At 44.2% G+C, this 22,782-nt stretch overlaps 1 protein-coding gene across 1 annotated transcript in view; it reads left to right on the top strand.

Annotated features, from left to right (window-relative positions):
* The first annotated feature begins 452 nt into the window (after positions 1-452).
* The window catches only part of LOC138664055 (zinc finger protein 420-like), an 81,811-nt gene continuing 59,481 nt past the window's right edge, over positions 453-22,782 (top strand). Inside the window, exons 1-7 of the mRNA XM_069750472.1 lie at positions 453-501; positions 4,205-4,339; positions 13,214-13,363; positions 13,493-13,666; positions 13,737-13,860; positions 13,946-14,043; positions 14,263-14,350. Coding sequence (XP_069606573.1) covers positions 13,286-13,363; positions 13,493-13,666; positions 13,737-13,860; positions 13,946-14,043; positions 14,263-14,350 — 562 coding nt within the window. The 5' untranslated portion in view covers positions 453-501; positions 4,205-4,339; positions 13,214-13,285. The remainder of the gene's footprint in view (positions 502-4,204; positions 4,340-13,213; positions 13,364-13,492; positions 13,667-13,736; positions 13,861-13,945; positions 14,044-14,262; positions 14,351-22,782) is intronic.

Genomic DNA, 22,782 nt, shown 5'->3' with positions numbered 1-22,782 from the left:
CGGCTCTGCTCTGTACACCTCGTACACACACGGCTCCGCTCCGTACACCTCGTACACACACGGCTCTGCTCCGTACACCTCGTACACACACGGCTCTGCTCAGTACACCTCGTACACACACGGCTCTGCTCTGTACACCTCGTACACACACGGCTCCTCTCCGTACACCTCATACACATGCGGCTCTGCTCTGTACACCTCGTACACACACGGCTCTGCTCCGTACACCTCGTACACACACGGCTCTGCTCCGTACACCTCGTACACACACGGCTCCGCGCCGTACACTCCGTACACACACCGCTCTGCTACATCCACCCTGTAAACCCCTCCTGACCCCACACAGAAACTTCCCCTCATCCAGCCCCATGACAACCAGCACAGCAGAGTCCTGCATACACTGAGGCCCCTGATCATGTGACCCCTGACTCCTCCCCTCCTGTGACCTCATCACAGGTCCTGTGCGCACCATATATGTGGTGTGCGGCTCTGCAGGTGGAGGTAGGTGTCGTATTTCTAATGGAACTATTCACTTGAATTTCAAATTAATATTTGTAATTATTATTTTCTTTCTTTTTTTTTGTATTTATTTGCGGACGGAGCAATACGTCATCCTCCAGCATACACCCAGTTACCGCAGGGTCTTCCATCCCCCGCCTCCTCTCTGCGGCCAGGATTTAGTTTTGCTGCTGTTCTTCCGATCCTATTATAGCCCTGGCAGTGATGAGAGGACGCGCTGAGTGACTTCGGTGTGATCGATTAATATATTCGAGTCCCTGCGGCTCACAGGTAATCCCTGCACAGGTTGCATCTGTCAAACAGCCGTGGGGACTCGAACATATTTTTCGAGCACGCCGAAGTCACTCGGTTAGCACCCGAGCATAATCTGATGACACCTTATCCGAGCAGGTGCGCTCATCACTAGCGGTGACCTGTTAGGCTATGTGCACACGTAGAATGGTCCTCTGTGGATTTTTCCGCAGCGGATTTGATAAATCCACAGGGAAAAAACACTGCGTTTTTCCGGCGGATTTATTGCGGTTTTTGTGCGGACTCCACTGCGGTTTTACACCTGCGGTTTTCTATATGGAGCAGGTGTAAAACTGCTGCGCTTTCTGCACAAAGAAGTGACTTGCTGTGGAATGTAAACCGCTGCGTTTCCGCGTGTTTTTTTCCGCAGCATGTGCACTGCGGATTGCGTTTCCCATAGGTTTACATTGTACTGTAAACTCATGGGAAACTGCTGCGGACGCGCTGCGGATCCGCAGCAAAATCCGCATCGTGTGCACATAGCCCTACAGCCCTGGGTGATCGCACTCAGATCTTCCAGGCGCTCCATTATTTGCAGCATCGAATTTCAGTGTAATATGACATAATAATTCTATGGCGCAAAGTAGCTGCACATAAAGAAAACACAGAACCCTTTGACGAGTCGATGGGTCGTTGTTTCCCCTGATTAGTTGTCCGTCTCTGCATGTTATCACCTCCCTGCGTCATCGCCAGCTCCCCGCAAATCTCGACTTTACTTCAGTCGTGTCATTACGCCTCTGAAGCCGAGTTTACGCTTCTCTGCTTCAGAGGCGTACTGCACATGATGGTCAATCCAGAAGACGGATCATGTACACTGCCGAAGAACTCCCCATCGACTAGTCAAAAGGTCCACTTGTATAAGAAAAACTGAGTTTCTAAACACTTTTTTGAAAACATGTTTAGGTGACCAAGATTATAAAGGGCTTGTTATGAAACAGATAAGGCAGCACTCTGTAGCGCCATAGCTTGCAAACATAAAATATGAAAATTGAGTTGCATTACTGCACTAGAAATATGAAAAATTGAGAAAGCTTAGCACATAAATTGGAAGATTCATGTGTACTTGGCAGCCACGATAAGGCGATTCTCGATGCCAGGACCTAATGCCAATCCTCTCTTGGACAGTCTACATCTCTCTGAGAACCTAATGTGAATCCTCTCTTGAACTGAAATCTATATCTCTGTGGAGGGGTAGAATCCTGCTGAAATTAAAAACACCTAAGGCTATGGGGCAGAGTGCTCGGTCAGAAGGCTAATGCAAATGTTTTTTTATATATATATCCCAGAGAGATGTAGACTGTCGGGACATGTTGGGTTCCCTTTAAGCTGCTTTGGAGGTATATTCTTCCTGGTTCAGTTCATGAGTCCTGCAATATGCATTATCAGTTTCATTTATCTCCTTAAACCCTACCTGACCTGATGATTTTCCATTTTTGCGCTTTGGTATTTTCTGCCCTTCTCCCAAAAGCCGTAACTTTTTTTGTTTTTCCGACAAATTGTTTGTTACATCCATATTTCCTTTTACTGAAAAATTTCAAGTGTGGTGATTTTTCACAAAAAAACGCAGTATACAATTGTTTTCTGGATTTTGTTTTTACGGTACTCATTGCCATGTAAAAATGACCCGGCAATATGTATGTACCGTAAATACTGTTGGCGTACCATATATATCGTAGCTCAGCTTCTCCCGCTACTGTTAGATACAGATGTTGGCTGAATAACACAGCCAGTGTTTGTCAGCTCCGTACCATAATTCATCATTTGTATCAATTTGTACCACAGACAGTGATGTATTTTGGGAAGGGGTTAAAGAGTAACTGGACATTGCAATGTGAACTTAATGACTGCTTCTCTGATGTGGTAAATGGGCTGAGAAATAACCTCCATTAATGGATCCAAGGATTATCATTTTCTAAATGTAATGACCAGTAGGACATGATGGTTTAAGATTAGTGATGAATGATCGAATAGCATTGTTGCTCCAGTTTTCCCCAGCACGCTCGGATGATCTCCGAGTATTTTGACGTGCTCGGAGATTTCGTTTTCGTCGCCTCAGCTGCTTGATTTACTGGTGCTGGACAGCTTGAATACATGTGGGAATTCCCTAACAGGCATTCCTCACATGTATGCAGCCTGTCTAGTAGCTGTAAATCATGCAGCTGCGGTTGACAAAAGCTAAATCTCCGAGCACTAACAAATAATCGGAGACCGCCCGAGCGTGCTGGGGAAAACCCGAGCAACGAGTTTACTCGCTCATCATTATTAAAGATCAATGTTTGCATTTGCCAATTGGAAGTGCGATAATTTGTTATGGATCGGGAGCCAAAGGATGCAGCACTGGCAGCATAAATTGCAAATGCCTATGTTGCCACATGTACACCCAAGGAGCAGAAGCCGTTAGTCGCCAGCTGGAAAGGGGGAAAGCCAATACCCTTACGTCTGCCAACCAGCCCTCAGGAGGTCCTGTTTCTAATCCCCACGACAGGCCCCCATATGATTCCTGTAAGCATAGTATGTGTAAAAAGGTGGGACATGGCACTTCCTGACCTGACAAAAAAAGAACAGTACCTTCTATCCCAAACCACATGTCTTTTCTCCAGCTTTTTTGTTATGGGTGGGATTGAGGGGAAACCCTGTGGTAATTTACATTTGGCTATGGGCAGCAATACTGTCACTTTGGGGTTGAGGGACACTGGTGCTGGGATGACTCTGGTCCATCCGGAAGTTGTTTCTTCTGAGGATTTAATCCCAAGGAAAAACCTCACTGTCACTAAAAATTGGAGGAGTCAACCCTTCTATGCTCATGGCATCTTTTTACCTTAACCAGGGTACGAGAAGGGGATTAAGGTAAGTGGTGGTGTCCGAGAGCATTCCCACCAGTGTCTTATTGGGTGCTGATCTGGGACATTTGGTATCCCAGTATGTGGCTGATGATTTGTTAAACTTTGAGGAATTGACAGTGGAAATGTCTAGTGATATTACTGTAACATGTGGAATCTAGTAATTTTATAAAATTGGGTAATACTGCTAAGGTAACCTGTAGTAATTTGGGAACCACTAATGGTCTAAAGACAGGCCATGATGATGGTAAACCCATAGGCACTTTGGATGACCCACCAAACCTAGCAAGCCAATGGCCCACTTACATAACAGATGTGACCCATAGCCAGAGTGTCTCAGTTTGCTTCCTGAATACTCAGCTCTGATCCTTGAGGAGGAAAAGGAGTCTACAAGATTGTCACTTTAACAAGTCACTCAGAGCCAGGCGTTCATAACATGCTTTACATTTGGTCCACTTAGTTCTACAGAAAAATGTTATTTCAATTAGAACTACGGTATGTCTTGCAACTGTCTTTCCTTGCATATAATAGCCATTCTCCTCTCAACTGACCAGGTGGAGGCATGAGAGGTGTGAGGAGGACCTCTTAACATTCCTCATCTAAAGAAACCCAGTGTCAGACCCAGGAGATTGTAAATCTGACCAAATTCCAGCAGTTGTCCTCCACAGAATCTCTCACTGGTCCAGTCAGTAAGCAGTTTCTTTACTTATACCTTTTGTTTTGTGCTTTGTCTTTTGTGTCTTCTGTGTATGCCATTTTTATTGAATCTTTTTGTATTTTGTAAGCACTTTGCCTTTTGTATATTAAATCTGAAATCTAATAAGTTTGTTCTTTGCTGCCGTAAACGAATCCCCAATCTTGTCGAGGGAAAGTGTAGCCTGGCCATGTAAACCCTGTGAGTGCCACTGTGCATGAAGTGCACATGTTTGGGGCTAGAGAAGTGGGTGTACATGTGTACCAGTGTGCTACCCAGGTTAAGCATCTCACTGGTGTAAGAAAATGCAAGAAGTGTGGTGTGGATGCGTGTATTGACTTTGGGGTGCACTTAGCTCATTGTAAGGCTACATTCACATTTGCGTTGTGCGGTGCTGCATCGGCGACGCATGCAAAACGCATTGTTTTGTGACGCATGCGTCCTTTTTTCCTATCGCCACGACAGCACCCACAACGAGAGAGGGGATCCGCCCACCTTCCGGACAGGAACCTACAGGTTAAAAAGGGGCGGTCCCCCTCGCCCTCCAGTTTGGGTTCCTGTCCGGACAGCGGGAGCCTACAGGTTCGTTCGTCTTACCCGGGTCCGCCAAGCCTCTGTGCGGTGTCTGGGGAGAAAGGCAGAGTCGGGGGCCCGGAAGCAGCGTCGGGGGAAGTCCTGTGTCCAGCTTCCCCCCTCGTCTGGCAAGGAGCGGTGACGTTCCCGGGGGAAGGCACGCCGCCCTGGGTCGTTCACACGCGCGCGACGCTGCAGGAGCAGGTCGGCGCTTATGACCCGGAAGTAGAGTAACAACTTCCGGAGGAGATCGGGAGGAGGAGCGCGGGACTTTTGAAAAGAAGCAGCGCTCAGGTGAGATGTGTGTGCGGCAACATGTCTTCGGCAGGAGACGCCGAACACCGACAGACAGGAGAGCACAGGTCTCATAGCAGTGAACGTGGGCAGCAGGACCCTGGCAAACCAGCGTCACGTCGCACCTCACCCCCTCAGAAACCGGTACTCTATATTTGCCAGCAGTGGTGAGTGTAATATGTAGACCATTGCCTGATACAGCTGTTTTTTCTACACTATGCTTTGTTGTAGGGGAAAAAGGTCTCCAAATCTAAGCATAAGCAGTGTGCTGTATGCACAGAGCCTCTACCTGACACCTATGTAAAGAAATTATGCCAATCATGCATATGTCGTATGTTAGAAGAAGAGGCCCCTCTCCGGGTATCGGATTTGAGGGAGGTAATTAGGGAAGAAATAAAATCATCCCTTAAAACCAGACGGCATGAAAAAAGCAGTGTGGAGTTGGTGTCCGATTCCAGCCCTTCGGTACAAGAGGGCGAATGTTCGGAAAGTTCTTCGGCATCCTCTTCAGATGAGGAGGGAAGGCCTTGCTTTTCCACGGATGGTATGGAGACCTTAATTAAGGCAGTCCGTGCAACTATGGGGGTTGCAGACAGTAAAGAACCGAAAACAACCCAGGAGATCATGTTCGCAGGGCTGAGCCAGAGAAGTCGGAAAGCTTTCCCAGTGGTGGATTCAGTTAAAGATCTGGTCAGACGGGAGTGGGACAAGCTGGATAAGGGGTTTTTACCTTCAGCTGCAAAAAGAAGGTACCCCTTTGAAGATGACACTTTATCCCAGTGGATGAAGGTTCCGAAAATAGATGCGGCAGTAGCCTCTACTTCGAAAACAGCCTCACTTCCGTTAGAGGATGTAGGGCTCCTCAAGGATCCTTCAGACAGAAAGGCTGACATGCTCCTTAAAAAACTATGGGAGTCATCATCTGGAGCCTTTAAGCCTGCTATCGCAGGCACCTGTACGGCCAGATCAATCATGGTCTGGGTGACTCAGCTGGAGGAGCAGCTTAAAGCGAAGGTACCCAGGGATAAATTGTTGAATTCCCTGTCTCAGGTCAGAGAAGGAGCAGCTTATCTAGCAGATGCCTCGATTGATTCTCTGAAATTGGCCGCAAGATCGGCAGGTCTTTCGAATGCAGCCAGACGGGCACTATTGCTAAAGACATGGAAGGGGGATGCTCAGGCTAAAGCTAAACTTTGCTCCATTCCATGTAGGGGTGAGTACCTATTCGGCCCAGTGCTGGATGACATCCTTGCAAAGGCAGAAGATAGGAAGAAGGGATTTCCTAAAACGTTTAATCCCACTTTTAGGAACGCCTTCCGAAGATGCATGCCCTTCAGAAGATTCCAGGCAGACCAGCAGGGATATAATCGCGACTGGGAAACATCAGATCAAAAGAAGAAAGGTGGATACTATAAGAACCCTTCATCTTTCTCAAGACGTAGGCGTAATTACAGATAAAACAGATCTACCGGTAGGGGGAAGACTAAAGTTCTTCTCAGATAAATGGAGAAAGATTACTTCTAGTGCCTGGATAATGGGGGTTGTTGAGTCCGGATTAAAATTAGAATTTTTGAGAACTCCCCCAGATAATTTTGTGATAACATCACTGGACACTCCGGCCCAACAACAGGCCTTAGAATTAGAGATTCAACAATTGCTTACAAAGCGAGTTATTGAAGAAGTACCAAAACATCAGGAGAAGTCGGGTTTTTATTCTCCGCTATTCTTAATCTCTAAACCTGATGGGTCCTTTAGGACCATCATAAATTTACGTAAATTGAATAGATATCTTCAGTACCACGCTTTTAAGATGGAATCCATTAAGTCAACAACTAAGCTTTTGTTTCCTAGGTGCTACATGTCGGTCTTGGATCTAAAAGATGCGTACTACCATCTTCCAGTTCACAGAAATCACCAGCAATTCCTCAGGATGGCAGTATGGGTAAACCATCAGTTTAAACATTTTCAATTTTTGGCAATGCGCTTTGGCCTGTCCATGGCACCTAGAGTTTTTACTAAGGTTGTTTCGGAAGTAATGGCCCATATCAGGGAGAGAGAAACCCTTGTGGTACCCTATCTAGACGATTTTTTGATAGTAGGAAATTCAATTGATCAGTGTACATCTAGGGTAAATGCCATAATATCATCCTTACAGGAACTCGGATGGATAATCAACTGGGAAAAGTCAAAACTGGAACCCACAAGACGTCAAATGTTCCTAGGAGTTCTTCTAGACTCAGAAGATCAGTCATCCTTCCTACCAGAAGAGAAGAAGCGGAAGATCGTTCAAAGGATCACGGCAGTAAGGACAGTTACAAACTTAAGTCTAAGAGACGCAATGTCTCTACTAGGATCTTTGACTGCGTGTATATCGGCGGTAAGATGGGCTCAGGCTCATACCCGAATGCTTCAATACGAAGTTCTTCAAGCAGAAAAAGATCTTCACGGTGCTCTGAGCAGAAGGTTCAAATTATCACCCGCCACTCTTCACGATCTGAGATGGTGGCTCAATCCAGCACATTTGTCAAAAGGAGTTCTCTGGACCATCACTCCGAACAAGATAGTTACAACAGATGCCAGCCCATTCGGTTGGGGAGCCCATATGGGAGACATTCTAACCCAGGGGCGATGGTCGATTCAAGAGTCCCAGAATTCCTCAAATCTAAGAGAGCTTACTGCAGTCAATCAGGCTCTTCTTTCCTTACTACCATCCCTGAGGAATATGCATGTACAGATACAAACAGACAATATGACTGTGGTAGCCTACATCAATCATCAGGGGGGGACAAGGTCTCGATCCCTGATGACCACTACAGCACAGATATTGTCTCTGGCCGAGAAACACTTACAATCCCTGTCAGCAGTTCATATAAAAGGGGAACTCAATATAGAGGCGGACTACCTCAGTCGCCATTACCTTCGTCAGGGAGAGTGGTCCCTAAACCAACAGATATTCGATCAGATAGTCAATCTGTGGGGGTTGCCGATAATAGATCTGTTTGCTACGAGGAAGAACAGGAAGGTCAGAAGGTTCGCATCTTTACACCCTTCGTGTCCGTTGGGACTTCCAGCTGGCATATGCCTTTCCCCCAATGTGTCTGATTCCGATAGTTCTCAGGAAGATCCGGGAGGAAAGAGCCAGAGTGATCTTAATCGCCCCCTTCTGGCCCAGGAGGCCTTGGTTCTCTCTCCTCAGGACAATGTCTGTGACCGATCCCTGGGTGTTGCCAGTGGTTCCGGAACTCCTCTCTCAAGGTCCATTTCATCATCCAAATTTGGAGACTCTTCACTTAACGGCTTGGAACTTGAGAGGGAGCTTCTGAGGGAGAGGGGGTTCTCTAAAGCTTTGATAACCACCTTATTGAAAAGTAGGAAGGAGATCACTACAAAGATCTACACAAAAATTTGGAAAAAATTCCTTATGTTTTATCAGCAACCATTAGGAGATAAGGCTCCGATTTCAGCTATTTTAGAATTCCTTCAGAAAGGCTGGGAATTGGGCTTAGCAGTCAACACTCTAAGAGTTCATGTTTCGGCCTTGGGAGCTCTGTATAACAGTGATATAGCTGGTAATAGATGGGTTGCTAGATTTATTAAGGCATGTCAGCGTTCTAACCCAATCCATATTGTAAGAATACCCCCTTGGGATTTAAATTTGGTGCTTGAGGCATTGACTGAACCTCCTTTCGAGCCATTAGACTCTATTTCAATGAAAAATTTAACCTTAAAAACAGCTCTACTTTTAGCATTAACGTCTGCCAGGAGGGTCAGTGATATACATGCGTTATCAGTAGATCCTCCCTATCTAATAATTCTCCAGGATAAGATTGTCTGATAAGCCTGATCCTGCATACTTGCCAAAAGTAGCAACTAAATTTCATAGAAGTCAGGAGATTTATTTACCATCTTTCTATGAAAATCCAGGTTCAGAAGAGGAGAAAAAATATCATACCCTAGATGTAAAGAGGGCGATATCAGAATACCTGGATAGGACACAAAGCTGGAGACAGAGTAGGGCTCTGTTTGTTTCTTTCCAGAATCAGAAAAAGGGTTCTGGTGTCACGAAGAACTCTATCGCTAGATGGATTAGAGAAGCGATATGTCTTGCCTATTCTGCCAGGGGAGTAACACCACCAGAAGGCATCAGGGCGCACTCTACTCGGGCCATGGCATCATCCTGGGCGGAGAAGGCAGATGTCCCCATTGAACTTGGTCATCACCTTCCACCTTTTATAAGCACTATCGCCTTGATCTATCTGCTAATTCCAGCTTACAGTTTGGCCGTTCAGTACTTAGTGCTGTGGTCCCTCCCAGTTAAATAGTCTTTGAAAGTCTCTCGTTGTGGGTGCTGTCGTGGCGATAGGAAAACCGGTTTTTACGTACCGGTAATAGGATTTTACAGAGTCCACGACAGCACCCATACATTCCCCCCCGTATTTAGTTACTTATTCCTGCACTCTGTTGGAAGGTGTGCTTTAGAGATCACTCTATAGAGGTGGTGGTATTTAGTAGTGTTTAAGATAATATTGTCATGTACTGATGCATTGGCGGTAACCCTTGTACTCTGGAACACAAACTGGAGGGCGAGGGGGACCGCCCCTTTTTAACCTGTAGGTTCCTGTCCGGAAGGTGGGCGGATCCCCTCTCTCGTTGTGGGTGCTGTCTTGGACTCTGTAAAATCCTATTACCGGTACGTAAAAACCGGTTTTTGCATCATTTTGGACGCAAAAAAAATGCAACTTGCTGCGTCCTCTGCGCTCTGACGCGTGCGCCAAAAAAGACGCATGCGTCACAAAACGCAATGCAACGCATGTCCATGCGCCCCCATGTTAAATATAGGGGCGCATGACGCATGCGTCGCCGCGGCTGCGCCCGACACAGCCCGGCAGAACGCAAATGTGAACGTAGCCTTAGCCTGTTGCGATAGGTGAGTAAATGAGTGAGTTTAAGGATCGGAGTACCTGTTTACAGTCGCATATGTGTAGTGAGTGGGCTATTTACCATGACACACTGCAATACTTTCTTTTGCTTCATTCTCACCCTAACACCATGCGGAAAGTGTTGTTTTAGCTGCCCTGTTCATGCTCCTTTAGTAACTTGTTTGAGCTACTGCTTTAGCAGTAAAGGGAATTTGTCATAAGATTCATGCTGCCTGTACCACGGGCAGTGTGAACCAGCTGGGGATTATATGGAGAGACCTTACTAGTCCAATGAAGTCCCCGGACTGCTTCTTTCTGCTTTGCTCCATTTGATGGACAGTTCTCACCATGTATACATACATTTGAGAGACGTGTCAATAAATTGGAGCATGTGAGCTCTGTGTTCCCCTTGTGTTTGTAAATAGTATTTAAGTATGCATTCTTACTAAAGCAGCAGTTCCAAGCTGCTACTAAAGGACCATGAAATAGGCAGTTGTTATTATTATTATTATTTATTTATATATCACCATTAATTCCATGGTGCTGTACATGAGAAGGGGTTACATCAAAATACAAATATCACAGTAAACAAAACTAAAAATGCCAGACTGATACAGAGGGAAGAGGACCCTGCCCTTGCTGGCTTACATTCTACAGGATTATGGGGAAGGAGACAGTAGGTCGAGTGTTGCAGAAGCTCCGATGGTGTTGAGGTGGCCGTGTGGTCATTACAGGTTGTAAGCTTCTTTGAAGAGGTGGGTTTTTAGGTTTCTTTTGAAGGATCCAAATGTGGTGGATAACCGGACATGTTGGGGCACAGAATTCCAGAGGATGGGGGAAATTCGAGAGAAATCTTGGAGGCGATTGGGTGAGGAGCAAATAAGCGTGAAGGAGAGAAGGAGGTTTGAGAGGACCAGAGATTACGTGAGGGAAGATATTGAGAGATTAGTTTGGAAATATATACGGAGGAGAAAGTTTATGGATGGCTTTTTAGGTCAGTGTTAGTAGTTAAAACTGGATACGCTAGGAAATTGAGAGCCAGTGAAGGGATTTGCAAAAAGGGGAAGCAGGGGTGTAGCGAGGAGAGAGATTAATTAGTTGGGCAGCAGAGTTAAGGACGGACTGGAGGGGTGCGAGAGTGTTAGAAGGTAGGCCACAGAGGAGGAGGTTGCAGTAGATGAGGCGGGAGATGATTAGGGCATGCACAAGCATTTTGGTAGAGAGGGTTGAGGAAAGAACGGATTCTGGAAATATTTTTGAGCTGGAGGCGACAGGAGGTGGCAAGAGCTTGGATGTGCAGTTTGAAGGACAGGGCAGAAACTAGGGTTACTCCGAGGCAGCGGATTTTAGGGACAGGGGAAGGTGTGATATCATTTATTTTGATAGATAGATCAGGTAGGGAAGATATGTGAGATAGAGGAAAGATAATTAGTTGAGATTTGTCCACATTGAGCTTGAGGAAGCACGAGGAGAAGAAGGAGGATATGGCTGATACACACTCTGGGATTCTGAAGAGCAGAGAGGTGACATCTGGGCCAGAGAGGTAGATGTGAGTGTCATCAGTATATAGATGGTACTGGAAGTCATAGGATCTTATGAGTTGTCCCAGGCCAAGTGTATAGATTGAGAAGAGTAAGGGCCCAAGGACAGAGCCTTGAGGGACACCAACAGAGAGGGGGCGAGATGAAGAGGTAGTATGGGAGTAGGAAACGCTAAATGTGTGGTTGGTAAGGTATGAGGATATCCAAAACAGGGTGAGGTCTTTGACCCCAAAGGAAGAGAGGATCTGTATTAGGAGGCAGTGGTCAACTGTGTTGAAGGCAGAGGACAGGTCTAGAAGGTGGAGTATAGAGAAGTGGTTGAAACAGAACTTTCAGTATCTTATTTGGTGTTTGTGACAGAAGGAAACAAAATAAGGTAATGGAGTATTTTATAAAGATAAGTAACTTTGTAAAAGCTTATCATTAATTAAATAAAGAGAACATTTTTAGTTCTAGACTATGATCTTGTTAACATTTATGGTAAATGTCTATATTCAGATGCTACTGATTCTCAATGAAACCGCGCCAAGTTACACAGCCCTCCAGGGTTTTGCATTTACCTAGTTGTAAAACCAATGGACTAGTAGTTTTATACTATGTGATTGGATTGTCCAGCTGTCAAAAAATGAAAAATCGTTTGGCTGAAAACATCTTAAATCCCCAATCATTCCAATGCTGGTAATCCTGTCGTCTCGTTCAGACTCTGTTTACATCACTGCAATGACGATATTGGTTGTACTGGTGATGACAGAATGTATGGGATTTGATTGTTGTGCTCCTCGATGTTCTAATTAGATGATATGCTATTTAATAATAATAATTGAATAATATATTTTTTTTTCTATAGAGCCAACATATTTTGAAGCACTTTACTTTTCAGAGGGGACTTGCACAGGCATAATCAGACATTACAGAGTAACACATAGTTCAACAGGTACCAAGAGGAGTGAGGGCCCAGCTAGCAAACGTACTATCTATCATTCATGATCTTAATGAATTATCCTTAGCATAATGGTTAAGGCCCCTTTCACACAACAGTTTTTTGCCATCAGTCACAATCCGTTGGCTCGACGGATCCGACTAGCATATCTGGCTAATTGGATCCTAAAAAAAGTCGGAGCATGCTCAATTTAAAAAAAACATCCGTCGCCGGATTCTGTCATTTGACGGATCCGGTGCCCATAGGCTTCCATTCGAGCAAACGACGGACAGCGACGGATCCGTCGCTGTCTGTTTTTTCGACGGACACAAAAAAACGTTACTTTGTCTGTTCTCTCCGGCCGCCGGACAAACAATTTTCGACGGATCCAGCGAACGATGGATGAAACTTGAGGCCATCCGTCACTAATACAAGTCTATCAGAAAAAAACGGATGCGGCGGCATCAGTCGCTGGATCTGTTTTTTTTTTTCAAAATTTGACAGATTGCGACTAATAGCAAAAAAATGATGCGTGAAAGGGGCCTAAGAAAGGGAGACATGTATCCTACTTCCAGTTTTTTTTCCACAAGCCTTGACCGTTGGTTCATCTTCTTCCTACTCAGGTCCCTACAATATCATATTCTCTCAGCGGAGATCTTCTTTTTAAGAGACGTTTCCTTATTGACCCTACAAGGATGGACAGGGACAGGGACAAGATGGCGGAGAGGATATTACACGTCACCCTAGAGATCCTCTTCCGGCTTACTGGAGAGGTGAGAGATTCTGATGACGTCACATTACATCTTTCTTATTTATGGGAATAACAGATGGACAGAACTGGAGAGGTGAGGACTCTGGAAATGTCTGCAGTGAGATTCATTAATGTGTCTCTCCATAACCAGGATTACACAGTAGTGAAGAAGACCTCTAGTGAGCACTGTCAGGCCCCTGCTTTTGAGGGAAGACCCCTGAGCCCAATAATGGGGCCCCTACCTCACAACCTGATACATGAGGACATCGATGACCAGAAGATCCTAGAACTCGCCTACAACTTGATTGAGCTGCTGACTGGAGAGGTGACACTGCTGGGAATGCTGGGACATTATGGAGGGATCAGGGGGATGACGGTATCATTGTATGTGTCAGGTTCCTATAAGGTGTCAGGATGTCACCGTCTATTTCTCCATGGAGGAGTGGGAGTATTTAGAAGGACACAAAGATCTGTACAAGGACATCATGATGGAGGTTCCCCAGCCCCTCACATCACCAGGTAATAGACAGGACTAAATACACATGGCCTATAATTATCTGTATGTAAAAGAATGAATACAGTCCCTGTATGTGTTGTTCTACAGTTCTATCCAGTAAGAGGACGACGCCAGAGAGATGTCCCCGTCCTCTTCTTCCACAGGACTGTAAAGAAGAAGATCCCGATGTTCCTCAGGATCATCAGGTAGATGGAGAGAAGGTGTCATGAATTCTCCTCTATGATGTGTAGAAGGCTATGAAGGTCTTGTGTTCTGTCATGATTCATCCTGCAGTATTATACACTGAATGTTCAAGATATACAAACATTTTTGGTTGTAACGTTAATTTTTCACCTTTTCTGTTTTTCTAAGTCATTTTATGCAACTTTTTCATCTGTCTGTGACTTTTATCATATCTATTTCAGGGATACGATATGAGCAATATTATTATAGAGACATTTGTTATGGGTGATGAGCAGTTTAAAGAGGAGATTCCTACAGATGACTATCCAGGTGAGTAGTAACCACTAAATGCAGACAAGAGTTACATGCAAAGTAAATTCATGTACAAAAAGGGGTTCAAATACATAAAAAAATAACAATTCCATGGATGTGTGACATATTTTAAAGTCATTTTTTGTGTACAATTCAGGTTGTGTGGAGCAGCTTTTGGAGTGATAATTTTCTTTCTTATCTCCCTTACTTTGCCCTTATTTGGTGCCCCTCACTTGTTAATACTACTTTTCTACATGCTCCTCTAGTGAAATACGTACAATCAAAAGCACGGGCCAGCTCACCTGTTAGTAGAAATGTAATATGCAGGAGCACATGTACACACACAACCTGGAATAAAAACATATGTCGAAGCACACTTCAGTAATTAAATTAATAGTAACATGTAATAAACATAGCTAGAAAAATGGTTTTTACAAAAGATAACATATATCCTACCATAACGAGTGCAGGGTTTTTCATTGAGGGTATTTCATTGACAAACTGCTACCCCAGTACAGTCCTACATTTCAGAAGTGCCCAGATACAAGGACCTTGATGATCACCTCTTGACTATCTAAAAATGTTCCTCACTGGTCTGCACATCATGAGACTATACTCATTGTACATTGCCATCTGTATTGTGTGCACAGTCCCTGGTATTCACCTTTTATACCTAGTGCAAAGATTTGTGCTTCCCTGCTGGAAGTCCCCAGGTCTCGAATACTACAGTAGTCATCTACTCAAGAAATGATAGATTTGGTTCTGTCTTACACAGAAGTCAGGGCAGGATCGACACCGAAGCAGGGCAGGAACAGCTTAAAAGGAAGGTGCTGCAATTTTTATATTAATAATTGATTATATAATCAATTATATTTAATACAAATCTTAATTCACTGTTCTAATTGTTTTCGTTTTGTTAATTTTTTCTTCATCCACTGGGAACTGCCATTTACATTTGCGTCAAATACGGCAGCTTTATTGTATTATAGTTTATAGTAGTCTGCGGTCGCCGTCCAACTGCATATTCAGCATTGTGGCTGCCTAAAGCTGTGACCAGGGCACGCCCCCTGGACTGTCCAGGTCACAGCTGTATGAAGAGATTGCTGCCATTTTGATGTAGCCTGCAGCTGTGATACGAACTCCATTTTCCCAGTGTCACCGCCCATAGTACAGACAGGAGCTACCGAGCTACCGGGGAGTGGAGGTCTGGGGTGAGGTGAGTATTGTCCACGGTGATCAGCAGCATGGAATTAGTAGCACATTACCAGACTGCTGGTGACCGCAGTGTTCATAACACAGCAAAATAATTATCACCCTGATGTGCTCTGATCACTGACACAGCTCTGCTAAGGAACTTTAACTGTTCTGTAGCAGGCATACACTTCCATAGCAAAGCTGTGTATGTAATGCCATCATACATGATACACCCCAAAGCAGTGCAGGACTATATATAGGACTATGGCGTGTGCATTATTTGTGTGGATGGATTAATATGGTGTGCATTATACTATATGGATGACTATGATGTGCATTATACTATATGGATGATTATGGAGTGCATTACACTATATGGATGACTGGAGTGCATTATATATGAATGACTATGGGGTGCATTATACTATATGGATGACTATGGAGTGCAATATACTATGTGGTTAACTATAATGTGCATTATACTACATGGATGACTATGGAGTGCAATATACTATGTGGATAACTATAATGTACATTATACTATATGGATGACTATGGAGTGCAATATACTATGTGGATAACTATAATGTGCATTATACTATATGGATGACTATGGAGTGCAATATACTATGTGGATAACTATAATGTGCATTATACTATATGGATGACTATGGAGTGCAATATACTATGTGGATAACTATAATGTGCATTATACTATATGGATGACTATGGAGTGCAATATACTATGTGGATAACTATAATGTGCATTATACTACAGTATATGAATGACTATGGGGTGCATTATACTATATGGATGACTATGGGGTGCAATATACTTTATGAATGACTCTGGTGCATTATACTATATGGATGACTATGGGGTGCAATATACTATGTGGATAACTATAATGTGCATTATACTATATGAATGACTCAGGTGCATTATAGTATATGGATGACTACGGAGTGCAATATACTATGGATAACTATAATGCGCATTATACTATATGGATGACTATGGGGTGCAATATACTATGTGGATGACTATAATGTGCATTATTCTATATGGGTGACTATGGAGTTCAACTATGTGGATAACTATAATGCGCATTATACTATATGGATGACTATAGAGTGCATTATACTATATGGATGACTATAGGGTGCATTATACTATATGGATGACTATGGGGTGCAATTTACTTTATGAATGACTCTGGTGCATTATACTATATGGATGACTATGGAGTGCAATATACTATGTGGATAACTATAATGTGCATTATACTATATGGATGACTATGGGGTGCATTATATTATGTGGATGACTATGGGATGTGCGTTATACTATATGAATTACTATGCAGTTCATTATACTACATGGATGACTATGGGGTGCATTATACTATATGGATGACTATGGTGTTGTCATGATCCAGTCCGGAGTTTGTTTTCTGCTATCTTCTCTCTGGACTGGTCATGTGGGGGTTAACCCCCTCTGCCTCGTTTTGGAGCTGGCTGGGATTTTTCAGTCCTCTGCAGTCTGCTGGCCAGCGTCAGTGATAGTACATGCTTCCAAGCTAGAGCAGCGAACACGTATATCCTAGTGATCCTTTTCCCTCCGTCTGAACCAATAGAGGTGGGGGCCACCAACCTTGAGGAGAAGGAGAGGAGACGGCGAGGTGTAGGAAAGCTGTGTTTTTACTGCGGAGATCCCAGACATTGGAAAAAGGACTGCCCCTCTTGTCCACCGACTATCAAGCGGCTGAGTCTGGGTGATTGTCGTGGAAGTCACCCAGACTCTCCGGTACCTTTTTCTGCATTGTCAAAAATTTTTGGGGGAAGTGGAACTTTGTTGTGGGAGTGGCTCTGTGCCTACTTCTGCCTTCGTGGATTGCGGGTCGTCCATGAAGTTTATTGACTCTGACTTGGTGTCCAAGTGTAAGTTAGGGATAGTTAGGCTGGAGACTCCTATTCATGTTGTTGCCATTGACAAAACACCACTGGCTAAGAATGCCATCAAATTTGTTTCAGAGGAGTTTCTCCTTGAAGTGAGTTCCCTACACAGGAACTTATTTCATGTTTTGTTATGGACAATCTGCCTGCGGGACTGGTGTTGGGGTTCCCCTGGCAACAATTACATAATCCTGTGATAAACTGGGAATTTCGGGACATTGTTAAATGGGGTCCTAATTGTAGTAAAAATTGCCTCACTTCTGTACTTGTGTCATTCTTCAGCCTGGAGGGTATTCCGGATTACCTGAAGGACTTTGAGGATGTGTTCTCTGAAAAGGAAGCTGAGGTTCTACCACCACACCGCCCATTCGATTGTGCTGTTGATCTTGTTCCGGGTACCAAATTGCCCAAAGCCTATCTGTACAATCTCTCCTGCCCTGAGCAGTCTGCTATGAAGGAGTATATCTCTGATGGCCTCTGTAAAGGGCACATTCGGCCAGCTGTCTCTCTCGTGGCGGCGGGGTTATTTTTTTGTGAAGAAAAAGGATGTGGTTTACGCCCATGCCTTGATTTTCGAGAACCGAATAAAATCATTATAAGAAACACTTATCCCCTCCCACTTATACCCAATTTGTACAATCAATTGTCGGGGGCCAGGTGGTTCTCTAAGTTGGACCTCAGGGGAGCATACAATCTCATCCGTATGCTTGAGGGGGATGAGTGGATGTGGTTATGCCCTTTGGCCTGACTAACGAGCCAGCAGTGTTCCAGAATTTCATGAATCATGTTTTCTCAGATTTTATTGGGCGTTACATGGTAGTTTATTTGGATGACATCCTCATATATTCTTCTGACAAACAGAGTCACATGGGCCACCTCCGGGCGGTTCTTCAGAGGCTTAGGGAGAACTCACTGTTTGCTAAACCAGAGAAGTGTTAATTTTTGCTCAAGAATTGTCTTTTCTTGGGGTCATTTTGTCTGCTGGGGGGTTTCGCATGGACCCTAGGAAGGTACAGGCTATTGTGGATTGGGTGCAACCCAGAGATCTCAAGGTTCTTCAGCTTTTTCTTGGTTTCGCTAGTTATTATAGAAAATTCATTAAGGGTTTTTTTCAGGTGGTCAATCTTCTCACGGATTTAACTCGTAAGGGGGCTCATCTCAAGAACTGGTCATCTTGAAGAACTGTTTCATGACTGCCCCTGTATTGGTTCAACCTGATTTGTCTAAACCATTTATTGTGGAGGTGGATGCCTCGGAGGTTTAAGTGGGGGCTGTGTTGTCTCAGGGGCCCACCACGTTGACTAACTTAAGACCCTGTGCCTTCTTTTCGAAAAAATTTTCCTCTGCTGAGCGGAATTATGATGTGGGTAACTGGGAGCTATTGGCCATTAAATTGGCGTTTGAAGAATGGAGGCATTTTTTTTGGAGGGGCTGTCCATCATATCACTGTCATTACGGATCACAAGAACCTGTCTTACATCGAGTCCACCAAACATTTAACTCTGAGACAAGCAAGGTCACTTTTTTCCCCCGATTTTAGTTTTATATTACCTTCAGACCAGGGTCCAAGAATGTGAAGGCTGATGCTTTATCTCATAGCCTAGATCCAGTATCACCTTCTGAACCTCCTTCTTACATTCTTCAGCGCGGAGTGGTGGTGGCTGCAGTGTCCTCGGCATTGGAAAGAGCGATTAGTGAGGCCCAAACTTTTGCTCCTTCGTCCATACCTGATAATAAGCTGTTTGTGCCTGTTCAGTATTAAGGGTGCTTCAGGAGTTCCATGACTCTGCTTTGGGTGGACATCCTGGAATCTCTGCCACGCGTGAAGCCATCACTAGGCTGTTTTGGTGGCCCTTGTTGGCTTCTGACGTTACTGGGTTTGTGTCCTTCTGTGAAACTTGTGCCCGTCCAAAAAAAAACCATAACCGGCTGTTTACAAGACCAAAATGGGCCCTTTTAAGATACAAGTTATTTTTCAAGGTGATATACAGATGTAGCAGTGTACAGGAGCGACCATGTGCCCCGAGTCATCTATAGGATCTCAATATGTAGATCAGACCAGTGTATCTAATACCATCATGTGTGATATGCCCCAGACCAGTGCATCTAATCCCATCATGCATGATACGCCCCAGAACAGTGCATCTAATCCTATCACTTGATACACTAATAATAATAATTTTGTATATATACAGTCCAATATATTTTGCAGCACTTTACAATTAAGCAGTGACATATACTGTTACGTGTTACGGAACCACTCAGCACCCAGAATATGTTGTGCAGTTATATGTATGTATAATAGGTTCCATGTGAGATGCATGTCCCTAATGCATCAGGCCACAGGCTGCGCCCCTGGGCAGAGGGGACACGATATTCACCTTTTGTCCGCCCCCCACCTTTGTATTGAAAATTTAGTTAGAGGGAGACCGATTAGAAGAGAGTTGCAGTAGTTCAGACAAGATTGAATAAGAGCAACCGTAAGAGATTGAGCCGTTATAATGATGAGAAAAGGTCAGGTTCTGGAGATGTTTTTAAGATGCAGGTGACAGGTGAGCGAGTGATTTTATATAGGGAATAAAGGAAAGTTCTGTGTCAAATATAACCTCAAGACAGTTGGCGTGCTGCTTGGGAGGTTATGGGTGAACCCTCCAAGGTAGTTTCAATGTCAGGTAGAGTTAGGTTATTAGAGGGGGGAGGCATAAGAAGTTAAGTTTTGGAGATATTCAGTTTCAGATAGAGGAAACAAACAATCCTTGGTATTTTGTATTCGGGTTGGGGTGAGGTCAAGGGAAGAAGTGTATAATTGGCTGTCGTCAGCATAGAGATGATACTGAAACCCAAATCTATTGATTGTCCAATAGAGGCATTATATAGAGAGAAGAGGAGGGAGCCTAGGACTGAGCCCCGAGGAAACCCCGATAGTAACGGGATGAAGAGAGGAGTAAGGTCCGGCAAAAGATACAGTGAAGGAGCGGTCACAGAGGTAGGAGGAGAAACAGGAGAGCACGGTGTCCTTGAGCCAGATATAGTATAGTGAGGAGGAACTGGTGATTCACAGTGTCCAATGTAGCCGAGAGATCCAGGAGAATCAGCAGGGAGCAGTGACCACTACATTGAGCCCTGTATCAAGATGCGTGTAGTGATACACTCCAGGTATCTAATCGAAGCACGTGATACACTACGCGCATCTAACCCCAGCTTATGGTACAGCGAGCAGCACTAACAGAATCAGTGCTGCTGGCCGGCCTCGGTGACACATGTCCACATGTCTGTGTCACTTTGCTGTCACCAGTCATGTCTCCATACTATGATTCTAAACATAATCCTTTTTTATCCTTTTGCAAATGCCCAGAAGGGGAGTGACATCAGACATGTGAGAAGATCCTGCCCACATTTATTGCAGTCATAGTGTGAGCTAGTTATACACTTTTTTCAAGGCAAATTTCAGCAGCTGCCCCCCCTAGTGTTTAAAAGTGAAAAATATCAAACTTTGTTTTTCATAATTTACTTAATTAAAATACAATTGATTTTTTTTTATTAAAACATGAATTACAGTTTTTTAATTGTTGAAAATTTTTTTTATGGGACCTTCCCTTTGAAGGTCCATATCCCACAGCAGTTCAAACCCATAGAATTTAAGGTTGAAGGTAGACTTAAGTCCATCAAGTTCAACCTTTAACCTAACATGTTGATCCAATGGGGTAGACACTAATAGCTCCATATTGGGTGGGAAATTCCTTTCCGACTCCATATACAGCAATCCGACTAGTTCCCTGGATCAACACATCACAGAATCTAGTGCCTACAACCTGTAATATTTTTCAAGAAAGGCTTCCAGACCCTTATTGAATTTTACTAGTAGATCAACCATTACACCATCCATCAAAGAAAAAAAAAAGTCAGTCTGGAGGTCAAGTATATAACAAACCAAATGTAATCACTCACTGTCAAAGAACCAAGATAGTTGTCTATATTAGTATTAAAAACGTGCATATGAGAGATTCTGGATTCCAATTGTCCAGATTACCAAACTCATTGATTGGCCAACCAGATGGGTACATTGATGGACAGGATTAAGATATATTGCACATATACAGGTGCTTCTCACAAAATTAGAATATCTTCAAAAAGTTAATTTATTTCAGTTCTTCAATACAAAAAGTGAAACTCCTATATTATATAGTCATTGCAAATAGAGTGATCTATTTCAAGTGCTTATTTCTGTTATTGTTGATTATGGCTTACAGCCAATGAAAACCCAAACATTATGATCTCAGTAAATTAGAATACTTTATAACACCAGCTTGAAAAATTACCGTATATACTCGAGTATAAGCTGAGATTTTCAGCCCACTTTTTTGGGCTGAAAGTCCCCCTCTCGGCTTATACTCGAGTCATATACCCGGGGGTCGGCAGGTGAGGGGGAGCGGGGGCTGTGTAGTTATACTTACCTGCTGCGGCGCAGTCCCTGCAGTCTCTAGCTTCCCCGGCGCTGCAGATTCTTCCTGTACTGAGTGGTCACATGGCACCGCTCATTACAGAAATGAATAGGCGGCTCCACCTCCTGTAGGGGAGGAGCCGCATATTCATTGCTGTAAATGATCGGTAACTGTGACCGCTCAATTACAGGAAGAAGCTGCAGCGCCGGGGAAGCTAGAGACTGCAGGGACCGCGCCGCAGCAGGTAAGTATAAGGGGAGCGCAGCGCTGCGCTATATTTACCTGCTCCTCGCTCCGGTGCGGCTCCGTCTGCAGCGTCTCCTGGCAGTGACGCTCAGGTTAGAGGGCGCGGTGACGTAGTCAGTGCGCGCCCTCTGCTGAGCGTCAGTGCTGGAGACGGAGCCGCACGAGGAGCAGGTAAATATTGAAAGCGCCGGCGTCCTGAGCAAGAGAGGTGAGTATGTGATTTTTTTTTTTTTTTATGGCAGCACCAGTAGCATTATATATGGCACAGCATTATATAAGGAGCATTTATGGGGCCATAAAGAACGGTGCAGAGCATTATATATGGCACAGCTTTATATAAGGAGCCTCTATGGGGTCAAAAAGTACGGTGCAGAGCAATATACCGTATATGGGGCACAGCTTTATAAGCAGCATCTATGGGGCCATAATCAACGGTGCAGAGCAATATATATATGGCACAGCTTTATAAGGAGCATCTATGGGGCCATAATGAACGGTGCAGAGCATTATATGTGGCACAGCTTTATAAGGAGCATCTATGGGGCCATAATGAACGGTGCAGAGCATTATATGTGGCACAGCTTTATATGGAGCATCTATGGGGCCATAATG

This window comes from Ranitomeya imitator, chromosome 2 (assembly GCF_032444005.1).
Source record: "Ranitomeya imitator isolate aRanImi1 chromosome 2, aRanImi1.pri, whole genome shotgun sequence".
In the NCBI taxonomy this organism is placed as follows: Eukaryota; Metazoa; Chordata; class Amphibia; order Anura; family Dendrobatidae; genus Ranitomeya; species Ranitomeya imitator.
The sequence above is the reverse complement of the archived record's forward strand: the minus strand, read 5'-3'. Positions and strand labels throughout refer to the sequence as shown.